At 37.2% G+C, this 17,901-nt stretch overlaps 1 protein-coding gene and 1 long non-coding RNA gene across 3 annotated transcripts in view; one reads left to right on the top strand and one right to left on the bottom strand.

Moving 5' to 3' along the window:
* PDE7B (phosphodiesterase 7B) overlaps positions 1–17,901 on the top strand; it is a gene marked incomplete at its 3' end in the record, with an annotated part of 632,720 nt that overhangs the window by 403,951 nt on the left and 210,868 nt on the right. For both annotated transcript variants that reach the window (XM_082474733.1, XM_082474735.1), the window contains one exon: positions 10,894–10,954. In XM_082474733.1, the coding sequence (XP_082330859.1) occupies positions 10,894–10,954 (61 nt within the window). The remainder of the gene's footprint in view (positions 1–10,893; positions 10,955–17,901) is intronic.
* LOC309667005 overlaps positions 1–17,901 on the bottom strand; it is a 227,365-nt gene that overhangs the window by 120,609 nt on the left and 88,855 nt on the right. The window lies entirely within an intron of this gene.

The raw sequence follows: 17,901 nt of genomic DNA, 5'->3' as shown, positions 1-17,901 counted from the left end.
CCCGATTCAAAGACAGTGCCAGGTCGTTGCTGGAGATCTGCACTGACAGATTGTTGAAAACTTGTTAGTCTGACGTTTTAACAGCCTGCAATGGGGTGGAAATCTGCTCTTTCACTGGAAAAACTTAGAAAGGAAAACATGAGCTTGAGCTGAAATCATCCCCAGGTCCAAATCCGCCGTCCTCTGGCACCAGAGTGCCAAGGGTTGCACAGTCTTTAGAGATCAAGGCCTGGCTATGCCACCCACAGGGTAGAAGGGACTCGGCCACTGTGAAGTTGGAGCCTCTGAAGATGCACCTCTGGAAGCTGGGGATCAACACTAGGTGCTAACGGCTCCATCAGTAGCAGAAGTTGGCCTCTCGTGAGGTTTCAGCTGGGTGGTTAGGGGTTGTTCTTTTGGCCGTAGGCATATGATCCAAGAAAAAGGAATTAAAAAATACCTCAGGCTTGGTACCTTTTTTGAGGTAGAAATGGACAAAAAGATTGCAGCCAATACTGTTGGTGAGTGATATCTGGTACCACAGTATTGTAATTATTTGTCACCTTGCTAAAAGAATTCATTGAGCATCTTGGCTCTTCAAAAGCAAACCCAGCCTCACTATCCCAGCCAAGAAATATATATGTATTTGTATATATATTTTAGAATCACTGTTATCCTCTACTTTCCTCCCATCTACCAGTGACGGCCACTTTGATTAAGCCCTTCGCCCTGACCCATCACAGTTTTGCTCCCATCCTGGGAGGCTACCGAAGGATTCTAACAGGGTTTCTGGGCTTTGCACAGCCAGCTCTCTCTGCCAGGAGGAGCCCTCTCTTTTGCCAGCCAACTTCTTCCTGTTGTCATCTCTTTTTAGAAGCCTTCTGGTAGCCCCAGGCAGTGTTGGGTGCGCACCACTGAGGATGCCCATAGCCTTTCATGTTCTGACTTCAGACCAGGCTCTAAACTTCCTGAGGACAGGATCTAGCCTAAATCTCATTTGATTGTTTTTTTTTTTTTTTTTTTTTGGCCATCCTCACAATATAATGCCTACATGGAGTAGGCACTTGATAATGGTGTCTTTTTGAATATTCAGTCATTCATTCATTCATTTGATAGATAGTAATAGAGTCCCAAGCTTCCAGGCCCTGTTGGACTTTAGGGAGTGCAGTCCCTTAACAGAACCTACCTTTTTATGATCTGCAGACCTAAGCCATGTTCTCTCCAGGCTGATCTTCCAGGAGTCTGTCTTTAATTAGTACCATTCCGTTCTTTGTTGGGGAAAATGTGAGATGGGAAGTGACCCAGATGTTTTGAGATGTCTTCTCAATGTCAAGTTTCCCCTTCATCACCCCTTTGCAGCTCCACATCACATGGCTGCATCTAATGGCAGCACTTACTGGTGTGTATACATAAATAACCAGAAAAAATCTCCTCTCATGCTACCCCAGATAATCCCAAATCTCAAGTATATCCCACAGAATTGCAGTAAAAATTTATTTATTCATTTATTTAATTAGCATTGGGAGTGCCATTATGCTTTAGTCATTGTGCTAGACCCGTAAGGGATGATCAAAGAAAACAGATGCGTCAGCATACAGGCATTTGCCTTATTTACTAAAAACCTCACTAGAGAAATTCTTATATTGAATGGCAAACTTGCAGAATCCAAGTACTTAAAGATGGGGTGAGGGTAGAATGAAGGTAACTTGTGTTGAAGACATGCCTCTTCCAGGTTGTCTCAGTTGCTTCTGGGAGCAGATGAGATAGGCTTCCCTTTCCACCAGTGACCATGATTAGCACTTCTTCAGATCAGGAAACTCAGTTTTCTTTTTATTTTTTTTCTTAAAATAGGTCTAATCATACGTCAGAGGCTCTTTTTGCTCTGTTTGGTTGAATGCTCCAAGTACAGTCATGGAGATGTTGGGTTTTTCCAAAATCTGCAGTAACATCCAACATTCAGTCACTAGCTCCATGGGTGTCAAGAGGCAATTGTGCCCAGAGTTGTCTAATCCCTGGGTCACTGCCATGGTGATGTGACCTTGGACCGACAATTCCAGCGGTGCCTTCTGTTTGTCCACTTTCCCAGTTGTGGCCCACCATCAGCTCCCCTCACGAATCAATTCTGCATTTTTGTCTGAGTCATTCCTGGAGGCCCAGCCTATAGCCTGCTCGTCCAATGATTTTATAAACACCTAATTCCCTTTACTAATTTCCTTTCTGCTTAAAAAAAAAAAAAAAGCTATAAGGGTGGGAAGGAAATAATCAAAGAATCACAGCCTATTAATTATTTGCTGATAACATTTAACATTACCTGCTTGTGGAAAACAGTTATTGCCTCAGCTGATACTGGAGAAAACCTCCAAGCCAAAAAGATTTCTGTCTTGGGTTTTATTTGTTTGCTAATGTTTCCTCCCACCCAAAAATATCAAGATACCTGAGCTGGAAAGACTAGTTGCTGCAGGCCTGCTGAGAGAACAACATGGGCGTATCTCAGAGATATCAGGGGTTCAGTTCCAGACCACTGCAATAAAGTGAATATCGCCATAGAGCGAGTCATGAATTTTTTGGTTTCCCAGTGCATATAAAAGTTAGGTTTACACTATACTATCATTTATTAAGTGTGCAACAGCATTGTGTCTTTAAAAACAATGTACATACCTTAATTTTAAAATACTTTATTGTAAAAAGTGCTAACCATCATCTGAGCCTTCAGTGAGTTGTAATCTTTTTGCTAGTGGAGGGTTTGAAATATTGTGAGAATTACCAAAATGTGACACAGAGACACAAAGTGAGCAAATGCTGTTGGGAAATGGCATCAATAAATTTGCCTGACACAGGGGTGCCACAAACCTTCAATCTGTAAAAAACACAATAAAGCAACGCACAGTAAAATGAGGTATGCCTGTACATTCAAGTGCTAACAAATATTCAGAAAAAAAAGAGTATGAAATCTTATGTGAAGCAAAAAAAACACATTAACTGGTTTAAGAAAGTTAGGAGTGCTGCTAATTGAACAATGTGTAAACTTTTCACTGTCTTTAATTTTTTTTCTTTAGAGTATAATCTGGTACTATTATTAATATTTGAATATTATTTTCAATTCAGATATAACTTTCCCTTAAGAAAACAGGTTTAATGAGTACTTAAATGTGATTTTTTTGAATCACATTTAGTTTTTCACAACTAATTTTATGATGAAAGTAATGAAAAATATACAGTCTACTTAAGAGAAATATACTTTATTGTACATTTTGCTGGAACACATAATTAAACTAATGAAAATTAAGTATTTTTGATATAAATTTTTAATGTACTAGAATAGATGCAGTATTTTATAACATCCACCTTGTTCTTCCTGACTAAAAGGTAAATTTTAGATTTAATATAGAAAATTCTTAGTAAATAAAATTAGCAACTAACTTGTGAAATATTCTGACTTTTAAAATTAGAAGTATTTCTTCATTTTTAATCTTAAATAATAATATGGGTATTAAAATAAAATTATAATGAATGAGTTCAATTTATTAATTCATATTTTTGTATTATAATCTCATCTACAGTAATTTAAATCGGTACATTCCTGCTCATAATTAAAAACTAAACTTGGAATGATACTATGATGTAGATAATATTACCTTACTTTACAGATGAGAGAGCAAGTTTAGCAAAACTAAATAAATTGCCCATGACGGTATAGTAAGTACGTGCGTGAAGCAACAGGATTTGAACTTGGGTCAGTCTAATCCAAAGCCTATGTTCTAATAGGTGGCAACTCGTGCAAACAGCAGTGACTAATGAGTGAGAGAAGGGGGTGTAAATAGACCTGGTGTACTTGGCCAAGGCAATATCAAAGCCTGCAGTAGCCAGTATTGGCAATCTGGTCAAGCGTTAAGTAAGCTGTCAGCTTTCATTCTCTCACTCATTGTGGGGGGGGCGGGGGGCGCGGGGTGTATTCTATAGTGAGTAGTACTCTCTGTGCCTCAATTTTCTACTCTCTTAAAAGGGTATGATCGGAGAACAAGATGGTAGATGCATAGCTTAGCCCAGAGAATAATGCTTAGCCCACGGTATGGGCTAAAGATATTTTACCTAGTTCACAAATATTGATTAAGGGTCTGGTATATATAAGGCACAAGGGTTATAATAATGAGACATGTTAAAAATGCTAACAATGAAAGTGGTTTGATTCTTCATGGTCTATGAGGAAAATAGGCATTACACACTTGAGTTCATATGTAGCATAGCCTTTGTGCTATGGGAGGAGAGTGTGTGCCAGGAGACTCTGTGTCGCTAGCAGGGCTCCAGCCCCTTGGATGGGGATTTCAGTAACCATGTCGTTATTTAGGGGCGTTGCTAGCTGGGAGTGATGGAAACAAGCAAGGCAAGGTGGTCTCATTATTTTAGGCATAGAAGACAAAACAAAGATGGAGATTCTTTGGAGAGATGGGATTCTGAGAATCAGGCAGAAGCCTGGTAATCAGAACCGGATCAAAGTCAGGGTCATCCAGCAGCAAGGTGCTGGGCTGGGGAGTCCCAGCATGCATGACCAGGAAGAGCAGCAAGAGAAGAGGGCTGCAGCCCTGAGAACCCAAGAAGGCATGGGACCTTCCCCCACGGCAGATCCTGTGGTTTTCTGAGACTTGAAGCCTGTGGCTTAGCCCAATTAATCTCCTAAACTGGGTCATCACCCTGGGTTGCACAGCAAGCAGGAACCTGGCAGCAAAGGCCCTGTAAACACTGGCATCAATGAGAAAAAGCACTGGAAAAAATCTGGTTTCTTTCAAGTCCTGAGAACTGAGAACAATCAGATTCTCTTCTGGGCATTGCTTTAAAATCTGGTACCATCATCAGGTAACTTTACAAAGCAGGGCAATTACAGAATTAGTTAGAGGTGCCTCAGCCATTTCCCAGATAGCCAGGGAGGTGAAGACAAGGAAAAGGACTGTCTTGTGATCACTGGAAGGGCCACCGCACCCACTGTTGCTGCTTGGTCATTAGCTTGTATGGTCACTGAACCCAGGCAGGCCATGGCTTTTAAGGAATGCAAGTTTCACGGGAATTTTACAAACTTCTCCTGGATTTGTTAGCGTCCAGGAAAGGGAACAAGATCCCCATGGAACACCCACACCCACACCACCTGCATCTGGAGGGGGTATATGTATGGATGCCCTTGGACTTGGGTACTTGGGTAGCTGTGGGAAGTTAGCCACCATCCACTGCAAGCCCCTGCAATTAAAGAAGGAAAGCTCTTCCATCCTAGCACATGCGTGGGCTTTCATCCTTAACAAAGGGCAAGTAATCACTCCAGAGTTATTTCCCTGTAGGACCCAGAATATGGACTGATAGAGCTTCCTAGCACTTTGTTTTACCAAGAAGCTGAAAACACTTTAGAAACATCTGATCTTTCAATTAAAAATAATTATTAACTCAGGTCATTAAAAAAATACCACTTTAAAAAGCAGGCAATACAGGAAGTGGATCTTAGCAATTCGAAAGGGTTTAAACTCTGCCAAAACACAAACAAAACAACAACAGTCAGATCAGACTCCACGGATCATTAATCCTCACATTTGCTCTCCGATCTGACTTTGTGGCATATATTAGCATCCCCATGTTATTTACAGAGAAATGAAGTCTGAAGAGATTAAATAGCATGATAAATATCACATGATATTTAGTTCAGCAGAGTAGCCAGGGAAAAAGTTCATGATATGTACTTTCTGTTCAGTATTCAATGCACTTTTGCAACCCTCGGGTGCACCCAGCCTTCCTCCTCCACAGTCCATTCTCTTGACCTGCCAAAGGGAGTCCAACAAGCCAGCAGCTTGCTTCCTTTTCATGGTCCTGAACCAGCTGTCCATCTCTGTGCACAGTGTAGGTCATCCCAGAAAATGGGTTGATTTGAATGTAGTTGGGTCATCCTTTCTCCTCTCAACCTGTGCCTCTGTGTGCCAGGAGGTTGCATCATTAGGTGTGAAGAATATGAATTCTTTCATCTGGGAATTATTTTCCCCAGAAATTACTTTGTCTTATAATATTTTAAGTGTAGGTACAATAAAGATTGACGGGAGTGGAATTAACCAAGTTGTGAACAGTGAAAGAAAGAGGAAAATGGACCAAAGTAGATGTCCTCAGTCTTTCTAAGGACAAGGAAATGAATGGTAAAAACAGGTCCAGCCTGGTACTAAATGACATCCATAAGCCCATGGGAGACGGGTGTAGAGAGGCAGAATATGAAAGGACATTTTTATATTCACAATGTTGCAAATGGGGACAATTCTTTCCTATTATGAAATATTTCAAGCATAGAAAACAGAGAATAATTTAAGGAACAAATCATTATAGAAAAAGTTGATAACCCCTGTATGCCCTGCAACATTTCATTACTGTGTATATCTTCCCCCTACCCTGAATTTGATGTTCCTTATTCATTGCCTGTTTTTATGCTTTTTCTGTAAATTAATGTATTCATAAACAACACGTGCTATTTTTAGATATTTTCAACTTAATTAAAAAATGGAGACAGTTGTTTTTCCCTAGCATGATACTTTTACATGATATAAACATTATATATGTTTGGGTTTTTTTATTAATTTATTTTATTTATTTTATTTTTGGCTGCGTTGGGTCTTCGTTGCTGTGCACGGGCTTCTCATTGCAGTGGCTTTTCTTGTTGCGGAGCACGGGCTCTAGGCACATGGGCTTCAGTAGTTGTGGTGTACGGACACAGTAGTTGTGGCTCCCGGGCTCTAGAGCACAGACTCAGTAGTTGTGGCACACAGGCTTAGTTGCTCCGCGGCATGTGGGGTCTTCCCGGACCAGGGATCGAACCCGTGTCCCCTGCATTGGCAGGCGGATTCTTAAACACTGCCCCACAGGGGAAGTCCCTAAACGTTATATATGTTTTGTATGATTTGAAAATTATATATTTTACATGATTTGAACATTATATATTTTATAAGATTTAAATATTATACAATTTGAATATTATATATTTATATGTGTATATTATACATATAACATGTTTTTACACTATATGTAGCCCTAATTCATTTTCACTTTTTTTTTTTTTTAACGTTTTTATTGGAGTATAATTGCTTTACAATGGTGTGTTAGTTTCTGATTTATAACGAAGTGAATCAGTTATACATATACATATATCCCCATATCTCTTCCCTCTTGTGTCTCCCTCCCTATCCCACCGTTCTAGCTGATCACAAAGCACTGAGCTGATCTCCCTGTGCTATGCAACTGCTTCCCACTAGCTATTTATTTTACATTTGGTAGTGTATATATGTCCATATATACACTACCACTCTCTCACTTTGTCCCAGCTTACCCTTCCCCCTCCCTGTGTCCTCAAGTCCATTTTCTAGTAGGTCTGTGTCTTTATTCCCGTCTTGCCCCTAGGTTCTTCATGACCATTTTTTTTTTTTTTTAGATTCCATATACATGTGTTAGCATACGGCATTTGTTTTTCTCTTTCTGACTGACTTCACTCTGTATGACACACTCTAGGTCCATCCACCTCACTACAAATAACTCAATTTCGTTCCTTTTTATGGCTGAGTAATATTCCATTGTATATATGTGCCACATCTTCTTTATCCATTCATCTATTGATGGACACTTAGGTTGCTTCCATGTCCTGGCTATTGTAAATAGAGCTGCAGTGAACATTGTGGTACATGACTCTTTCTGAATTATGGTTTTCTCAGGGTATATGCCAAGTAGTGGGATTGCTGGGTCGTAGGGTAGTTCTATTTTTAGTTTTTTAAGGAACCTCCATACTGTTCTCCATAGTGGCTGTATCAATTTACATTCCCACCAACAGTGCAAGAGGGTTCCCTTTTCTCCACACCCTTTCCGCATTTATTGTTTGTAGATTTTTTGATCATGGCCCTTCTGACCAGTGTGAGATGACATCGCATTGTAGTTTTGATTTGCATTTCTCTAATGATTAATGATGTTGAGCATTCTTTCATGTGTTTGTTGGCAATCTGTGTATCTTCTTTGGAGAAATGTCTGTTTAGGTCTGCTGCCCATTTTTGGATTGGGTTGTTTGTTTTTTTCATATTGAGCTGCATGAGCTGCTTGTAAATTTTGGAGATTAATCCTTTGTCAGTTGCTTCATTTGCAACTATTTTCTCCCATTCTGGGGGTTGTCTTTTCGTCTTGTTTATGGTTTCCTTTGCTGTGCAAACGCTTTTAGGTTTCATTAGGTCCCATTTGTTTATTTTTGGTTTTATTTCCATTTCTCTAGGAGGTGGGTCAAAAAGGATCTTGCTGTGATTTATGTCATAGAGTGTTCTGCCTATGTTTTCCTCTAAGAGTTTGATAGTGTCTGGCCTTACATTTAGGTCTTTAATCCATTTTGAGTTTATTTTTGTGTATGGTGTTAGGGAGTGTTCTAATTTCATTCTTTTACATGTACCTGTCCAGTTTTCCCAGCATCACTTATTGAAGGGGCTGTCTTTTCTCCATTGTATATTCTTGCCTCCTTTATCAAAGATAAGGTGACCATATGTGCATGGGTTTATCTCTGGGCTTTCTGTCCTGTTCCATTGATCTATATTTCTGTTTTTGTGCCAGTACTATACTGTCTTGATTACTGTAGCTTTGTAGTATAGTCTGAAGTCTGGGAGCCTGATTCCTCCAGCTCCATTTTTCTTTCTCATGATTGCTTTGGCTATTCGGGGTCTTTTGTATTTCCATACAAATTGTGAAATTTTTTGTTCTAGTTCTGTGAAAAATGCCATTGATAGGGATTGCATTGAATCTGTAGATTGCTTTGGGTAGTAGAGTCATTTTCACAATGTTGATTCTTCCAATCCAAGAACATGGTATATCTCTCCATCTATTTTTATCATCTTTAATTTCTTTCATCAGTGTCTTATAATTTTCTGCATACGGGTCTTTTGTCTCCTTAGGTAGGTTTATTCCTAGGTATTTTATTCTTTTTGTTGCAATGGTAAATGGGAGTGTTTTCTCAATTTCACTTTCAGATTTTTCATCATTAGTGTATAGGAATGCAAGAGATGTCTGTGCATTAATTTTGTATCCTGGTACTTTACCCAATTCATTGATTAGCTCTAGTAGTTTTCTGGTAGCATCTTTAGGATTCTCTATGTAGAGTATCATGTCATCTGCAAACAGTGACAGCTTTACTTCTTCTTTTCCGATTTGTATTCCTTTTATTTCTTTTTCTTCTCTGATCGCTGTGGCTAACACTTCCAAAACTATGTTGAATAATAGCGGTGAGAGTGGGCAATCTTGTCTTGTTCCTGACCTTAGTGGAAATGGTTTCAGTTTTTCACCATGTTGGCTGTGGGTTTGTCATATATGGCCTTTATTATGTTGAGGAAAATTCCCTCAATGCCTACTTTCTGGAGGGTTTTTATCATAAATGGGTGTTGAATTTTGTCAAAAGCTTTCTCTGCATCTATTGAGATGATCATATGTTTTTTTCTCCTTCAATTTGTTAATATGGTGTATCACATTGATTGATTTGCGTATATTGAAGAATCCTTGCATTCCTGGGATAAACCCCACTTGATCATGGTGTATGATCCTTTTAATGTGCTGTTGGATTCTGTTTGCTAGTATTTTGTTGAGGATTTTTGCGTCTATGTTCATCAGTGATATTGGTCTGTAGATTCCTTTTTTTGTGACATCTTTGTCTGGTTTTGGTATCAGCGTGGTGGTGGCCTCATAGAATGAGTTTGGGAGTGTTCCTCCCATTTTCACTTTTAACTGCCATGTAGCACTCCAATGTATGAATAACATTTATCTGTTTTGTAGCTGAACAGTAAAGTTTCTCTAGTTATCAGTCTAGAAAATGACTTGCTATGTCATAGCGTATGCACATTTCAACTTAGTAAGAATGAAATCTGGTACGTAATAAGTAGAAATCTAGAAAGATTTTGCCAGTTTTTCTCCAAAATGGTTCCATCATTTTATACTCCAACCCACAGTGTGTGAGAAGATCCATTTCTTTACATTTTTGATAAACTTGTTTGTGCCAGGTTTCTAAGTTTTGCCAAATCAATGGGCTCAAAATAGGCTTCATTTTATCTTTTATTTCCTGGTTCCTGATTATTAGTATGGTTGAATATATCCTCTCTGTTAATGACCATTCAGATTTCCTCTTCCATGAATTGCTTATGTCCTTTATCCACTTTTCCATTGGATTATTTGTTATTTTCTTATTAATTTGGAGGATTTACTTACACATTCAGGTACTAACCATTTGTCAGTCATATACATAAATGTGGTCTATTCTTAAATAACTGATTGTATCTCTGGAGTTTGCCCTGTACAAAAATTTTAACAAGCAAGTTAAAACTGAGATGTAGATAAGAAAGTTGATATTTCCATGAGTCGATGCTTCTGGAAAAGGATTATGAATGCCACTTTTTCATCATTTCCTTATTTGTGCAGCGAGTTCAGAGTTCCCAAGTTCAGAGAGTTAAGTGTAGGCCACCTAGGTTTGTACTTGAAAATGTCTGCTTGATTGCAGAGTAGGTAGCTTAGGATAATTTCAGTACTGAATAAGAGCCAATTTTGAGAGTGATTAACCTCAGATTACTAGATCTAATAGACTGTGTATCTTCCATCGAAATAGAAACTGTTGGACACTGGGTGCGTCTCTGGCCATGACCCCTCATAGGAGCACAGAGAGTCAGCTTGAGGCAGGGGCATGAGGCATGCAGGAACAGTCTGTCCCCAATTTACCTCTCAAATATTTTACTACGAGGGAAGTCTCTGCTCATGACATAAGTCCCTAGACTCAGGCAACTAAAGAAAACATGAAGAGCAGAATAATGTCATGGTGATGTCAGGTTGCATGGACATGTTGCCTTGGGAACCCTGATAGGAAATCTTAAAATAATGATGACTTTCTTTCTGTTTCAGAGGTGTGGCGAAATCTTGTTTGAAAACCCTGATCAGAATGTCAAATGTGTTTGCATGCTAGGTAAGAAGGCTTCTCATTTAAAATCTATTAAGCATGCTGATGTCATGTGGGCTTACTGTTGTTCTGTTGCCTTACTGATTGTCTCTTGTTCCATATTGCAGAGGCTAATAGGCTCTTTTATAGGTTTATAGACAGCTATAACACATTTATATGTGGAACACTTGATGATAAAGAAAGGGTTTGATTTTAATAACTGTCAGTAAGTCAGGAACCATGCTTCTGAGTCTTTCAAATTTTTTCTTGGATCATCAACATAACATAGTATTGGGTGCTTTGTATTCAGGCAACTGTGATGAAAAAGTAAGAAGAATCACATTGTAATTCCTAAACTAGAGATCGTATGCTAGGCAAGTAAACTATTAAGTATTTACACCACAGCACAAAGCCCTTACGTACAATGCCTGGGAGGAATATACATTTGAACTAAACTGAAGTCAGCACAACAGTTACCCATACTGCATTTGTAATAAAAATTGCAGCATCATAATGACTAATCATTTGTTCTTGTGGGATGATATATCATCAGTGCCTTTCACAAACTCTTTAATAATATTCTGTTAAAAGATGAAGTTGATACTATTTTCCTCATTTTATAGAATAGAAAACTAGTACAGAGAATATAAGTGATGCACTTAACCTCAAAATGAGAAATGAGGCAAATCATGATATGAAAGTTTCTAATCTGTAAAAATTTAGGTCTAGTGTTTAGATCTTATTTGAGCCACTAAACTATGTTCAATGAACTTTTAATTAAGTAATTATAGTAATAGAACAAAACAGTAGCATGAATAAATAAAAATAATCCTTAAATTTGACTTTCACCAAAATTTCACCCTAATCCATTCCAACTTTGAACCATCCTCATAAGCAAAGGAAAAAATTATTCATTTTAGCTCCTTCCATTTTCTCTGGCTACCTCATATGTTGGCAGCCTAGGTTATTGGTAAGATGGCTCAAAAGCAGACAGCAAGATAGAGGCAGGGGAACGTCTTGGTAATTTATAATTCAAGATAATCAAGTAATAAATAATCAAAAGTTGCTCAAGACCTAAAAACAAACCAAAAACAGAAACCAAACACAAACACTGTATTTTCCTGGTCTTCTGATCTTTCTTATTTTCGTGTGCTAGTATTTTAAACCTTTCTGATGCATTTCTTATATGTTTTTATTTTAATTAAGATGGGGCTATATAGTAACATATCCACTGGAAACTGTACATTCTACTGGAAGCACATGAACAATGAACATAGCATAGCATCCATAAATCCATTTCAAATGTCCAGTATTCCTTTCCCTTAACCATGAAAATGCCTCAGAATGCTAACAATGCAGGCTAAAAACCACAGAGAGAGAGAGGGAGCGAGATGGAAGCAGAAAAAATTCCTTTGTCCAGCCATATGTCCCAACTTTGGATTTGGGAAACCATCTCATCACCACATCAGATCTATTCATAAACTCACTCATTTAACTTTCACAGTAGCAATATGGTTTGGTGCTATTATAATCCTCATTTTACAGAAAGAAATTTGTGGCAAATGATCGAATACTATAGGACCTTAATCCCACTAAAATATGATTTGATTATAGCTTCTACATGATCTACTAACATGAATCAGTTTTAATTTATGATGACTTTAAGCACATGAACACATAACTTATTTTGATGAATTTTTCCTTGTACTAGCTCTCATGTGAGTTGCTTGATTAGTTTATAGCTAGGACAAGGACAGCAGTAGACTGTCTACTACTGCCTATAGACTTGAATTCACTTAAAGTCAATCATCTTTCCATCTCTTCTGCATAATATGGTGTGGTTTATAACCCTAACCAGAAGACACTCCTGGCCACCAAATGCATTCCCCCAGTGAATCTGCCAACTTACACAAATTCCCAAAATTAGAAGAATATTTATATAAATCAGCTTTCTATTACTACCACTGTCATAAGATTTACAATTAACTGAGTACTTAAATATGTCACAGATGAAGTCCATCCTGAGTACCTTACATAGTTAGATCATTTATTATAAGTAAATTAAAACATAGCCTCTCTTTCAAAATATGGATATCTTTGGCAATAGCTGTGTATTATTAAGCTTGTGGGTTTCATTCGTTTATTAGATTTCTATTTTCTTAGGGATATAGAACTAAATAATATAAAGGAACCATGATAATGGAAGTTTTTATTAGTTTAAGGGCATGGGATAATTAAAGATGGAATAGGAAGAACACTTGTACATTTTACCTTTAAAGTAGATGGTAAATATTTATTGACTGTTGAAGATATTACTATGTCTAGTGAGCTAGAGTTACTCCGATAATGAAAATTATGCCCTCAAGGAGCTTACACCTAAGAAGGCTTAGACTTTTTCCTGCTTATGTTTTTAAGAGGATTCCTACAAAATTTAACCGAAACATTTACAAAGTCCTTTGAAATCTTAGATGAAAGAGAATACCAAAATAAAACTATTATGGGTATCAATACAGATGGATCAATCCGCCATTAGCATGTGTCCACCTGAAGCCAAGGGCTACCATTTCACAGCAATAGTGTGCAAGATAATGAAGAAAGAAGTTGAATGATTTATTCCCTTAAAAGAAACAAGGGAAACTCAAGGCATGAACATGTAACTCACTAAAATTGAGACCACATCTTATATTTTATCAAGAAGGGGCATCTGCATAACACAAAAATAACAACAGAGCTCCGCTTCACCACTGTCTGAGGTCTTATCTGAGTTAGTTTGTTGCTTCCTTTGAGAGGAACGTGTGATCGTGCCCTTATGACTTCCCGAAGCATTTCTTGAGAAAACTTTATATCTTCAACAGTAAAGGATAAGGAGTCTCTGCTGTTTAAAGGGACTGTTAAGTTTTCTAAGTGTTTCTAAGTCATGAATGTAGTTGGTGTTCCTGCAGATCACATTATAACCTTTTTATGAATAAATCAAAATTTTGAAACAAGAAAACCAAATATATAAAGTCTGCATTTCCAGAACTTCACTCTGATCTTTATGCCACCCCAGTATCGAGATCCCTAATGGAAGCCAACCTAAGACATTCAGAGCTTTGAAGTGTCAAGTTCTCAGCTCACCCCCTCCAGCATTCCCTCTCTACCCACTCACACACCAGGTTTGGGGCCCCTGCCAGGACCCCAGCTGTGCTTCAGCACATCTGAGATGGAATAGGGAAGAGGGTCACTAGCCAGGCACACCATTTGCAGTTTTCTTCTATCCCACCGGTGTCTCCTCAGATCTTTCTGAAAAATACAATTTTTATGCTTTGAGTTGTTTACCTCATGACATCCATGAACAAGTCATCCTCATTAAACTCATACTTCTGGCTCATTACATTCAATGAGACATAAGTGTAAAATTCATCTGAAGTTACTCTGAAGTACTGAATTCAAAGCAACTTTAAGTGAGAGCAAACTATTGTCATATGTGGGCCTTACAGGCAATCATTTCTATGTTCAGGGGAATAGTTCGTGTTAGATATGAAGGTAAATAAATATGTACTGCAGAGCTGGCTACACTGAGTATTTACTATTTATTCCTTAAAATTCTGTCAGAGGGGTAAAATGTAGACGATGTTAAGTACCAAATTGTAATAAATGCTGCTTTCTTCTTTCCTTCACCCTTAAGGAGTTCAAAACTGCTAACTCCCATCCCCCTCCTTTTTCTCAATTTAGCCATAAGATTTCTCTCAAGTTAATACAGACCTCAAAGTTTACAGAACTATATCAAAGGGTGCACAACTGTATAGTAAGATGTGTACCTTAATTAGGTGTAATGAATTGATAACCAAGGGAAGAAGGAAGTGGGAGAGAAATTATCTCTCATTACACAATTAACGTATGAGGTGTGGCCAGTTCCTAAAAGGATTTTATTTTTCAAAGTATAATGAAACTGCTAGGTACAAAGAGCCAAGAGTATTTAAAGAAACTACATAAAATGATCGATGTTAATTCACTTAGTTCATTTGCTAACTTCTATCTGGGAAATGCTAAATCCTGGGGAAAGAAACTTTCTAAAAAGAGTTCCTGATCAGACTTGGTGCCCTTCTTTCCCTTGTAATTTTACAATTTGAAATTTTCAGTGGCCCTGCTTTTGTTTCATGTGTGATTCCTTTTATGCTGACTGGTGTCATATCATTAGAATGTAAGGTCGTACTTTCTTATCTGCCATGGCTTAGAAAGGGGTGTTCATATTGTCAGGTTTCTGGTTGAAATTTTTTGTAAATCATTTCAAGAGATCATCAGTTTTCAAAGAAATAGAATACCATAAGATCAATATTTTATTAACATTTAACATGAGCACAGAGAGACTTGCTTTGTAGTCCAACCTCTGAAAAATTAACTGTGTACTTTCAGAAGTTGCTTCATCTTTCAGACTTCAATTTATAGTTTTTCTGCAAAGTGGTAATAAAAATGTCTGTCCCTTCCAGCCCAGGGGTTGTCCTGGTAATACAGAATGTGATGTTCTGTGAGGAGACGTTGCCTGCTATGATGCCCTAGATATGGTTTATGCATCAATAAATTAATAAATAAATAATAAACAACTGAAAATAAGCAAATTGATGATAAACAATAATAAACAAATAGTAAATTATTTATTGATGACATTAACAGTGTTTAGAAAAGCAATTAAAAAGACAAAACTATGCAAATGTGAGAGCAATTTTAAAAAATATTAAATATGTTCTTCAAAATTTTGTCATACCTCAAAGGCATCATCTAATATTCATTCAAAGGATATTCATTGAGCATCTACTATATGCAAGGTACTATGCTAGGCACTGGGAATGCAAAGACCAGTGGAGCACAGGCCCTGCACTCAGAGAGTTTACATTCCAGGCAGAGATTCAAGCCCCAAACCCCAAAATCTGCAATGCCAGCTTGAGAGTGACAAATGATAGAAAAGAAATAAAGTGTGTTGGAACTTCAGAAGATGAAAAGAGTGCGTACAATTGGGATAGGAAGACACGTGGATTGATATACAAAGACCAAGAAAGGGGCAGCATTCTAGGTAGATACATGACCATTTTTAAAAGCCCAAATACAGGAAAACTGAGGAGTGGAGAAGGAAGTAAGTGTTTCAGGCCACAAGGAGTATAAAAGGATAAATTGGAAAGGAATTTGAGGCCTTATTGTAGACAGTTTGACTGTTACCACTGGCTATAAAAAGGACAGAAGTACCAAACAAAAGAGCGTTCTGGTCTCTTTTATTTAGTCAGTTAGAGAGCATTTTTTAATTTAGACAGAGGGTATTATAGAATATTCTATAAACTAGTTTCTGTGGGGCAGTATTGAGTACAGCTGTTCACCAAATACTTGTGAAATTAAATAATTTTAACCCAATGTATATTGGAAACTGATGCCTGAATTCTAGGCTTGATTATTTTAATGAATATTACTTTTATCTTTTCTCTTTGATATCAGATATCATAGTATTTTATTTAAGAAGTACAATATTGTCATCTTTTATACTGGAAAAAAATTGATATTTTTTTCACTTTTTGGAACTTTTTCATCTAATAAAATTGGGAGATTTTTTTATTTTAAAATTTTACTCTTATCACTGGCATCTGCCTCTGATTTCTGTATGTGGACAATTTTGAGGTCTATACATTTTTTCTTAGAAATTAATACACAGTCTGTTTTAAGGCAAAATAATATGTTATCAAAGTAGGTCACTACTTTGGTGGCATAGTGGAAAGAACAGGGCATTTAAAGATCTGGACCAGCTAAAAACTGTGTGGTCATAGGAAAGTCACTTAAGAGTTATAGATCTCAGTCTATTCCTCCCTAAAATGGAATAAGTAATAATAATAATATTATTATCTACCTTATTAGGTTTGTTGAGGATCAAATAACACAACAAATATTAAAGCATTCAGTAAACTGTTAGAAGTCCTAGAAATATAAATATTATTTTATTGATACTAATAACTAAAATGTTCTAAGTTCTTGTATTTAATTTAATATTAGTAGTATTTTTTATGCACACTGACAGCTTTGATATACTTTCAATATTAAACTGTTTCAGTTTGCTTCAAGTGAATAGATATTTTCAAGTACATGTTTGCAATCTAGAAATAAGCATATTATCATCATAGGTTATTAAAGAAAGATTATTGTAAGAACTATTTTATGTGCACTTAACTTTATAAAAGTGAAGGTCTATGTTCAAAGACAAAAGCTTTCAAGTTGCTTAACTTTGATTTACTGAGATTAAAATGCCTTGGGAATTTGAATTAATTTTTTAAAATTTTTATTGGAGTATAGTTGCTTTACAATGTTGTGTTAGTTTCTGCTGTACAGCAAAGTGAATCAGCTATACGTATACATATATCCCCTCCTTTTTGGATTTCCTTCCCATTTAGATCACCACAGAGCATTGAGTAGAGTTCCCTGTGCTGTACAGTAGGTTCTCATTAGTTATCTATTTTATACATAGTAGTGTATATATGTCAATCCCAATCTCCCAATTCATCCCACCGCCCCCTTTCCCCCCTTGGTGTCCATACGTTTGCTCCCTATGTCCGTGTCTTTATTTCTGCTTTGCAGATAGGTTCATCTGTATCATTTTTCTAGATTCCAGATATATGCGTTAATATATGATATTTGTTTTTCTTTTTCTGACTACTTCATTCTGTATTACAGTCTCTAGTTCCATCCACTTCTCTGCAAATGGCACAATTTCGTTCCTTCTTATGGCTGAGTAATACTCCATTGTATATATGTACCACATCTTCTTATCCATTCCTCTGTTGATGGACATTTAGTTTGCTTCCATGTCCTGGCTATTGTAAGTAGTGCTGCAATGAACATTGGGGTGCATGTATCTTTTGGAATTATGGTTTTCTCCAGGTGTATGCCCAGGAATGGGATTGCTAGGTCACATGGTAGTTCTATTTTTAGTTTTTTAAGGAACCTCCATTCTGTTCTCC

This window comes from Balaenoptera physalus (assembly GCF_965194825.1).
Source record: "Balaenoptera physalus genome assembly, chromosome: 9".
NCBI classification, from domain to species: Eukaryota; Metazoa; Chordata; class Mammalia; order Artiodactyla; family Balaenopteridae; genus Balaenoptera; species Balaenoptera physalus.
Note: the sequence above shows the minus strand (reverse complement) of the source record. Positions and strands in the feature narration are given on the sequence as shown.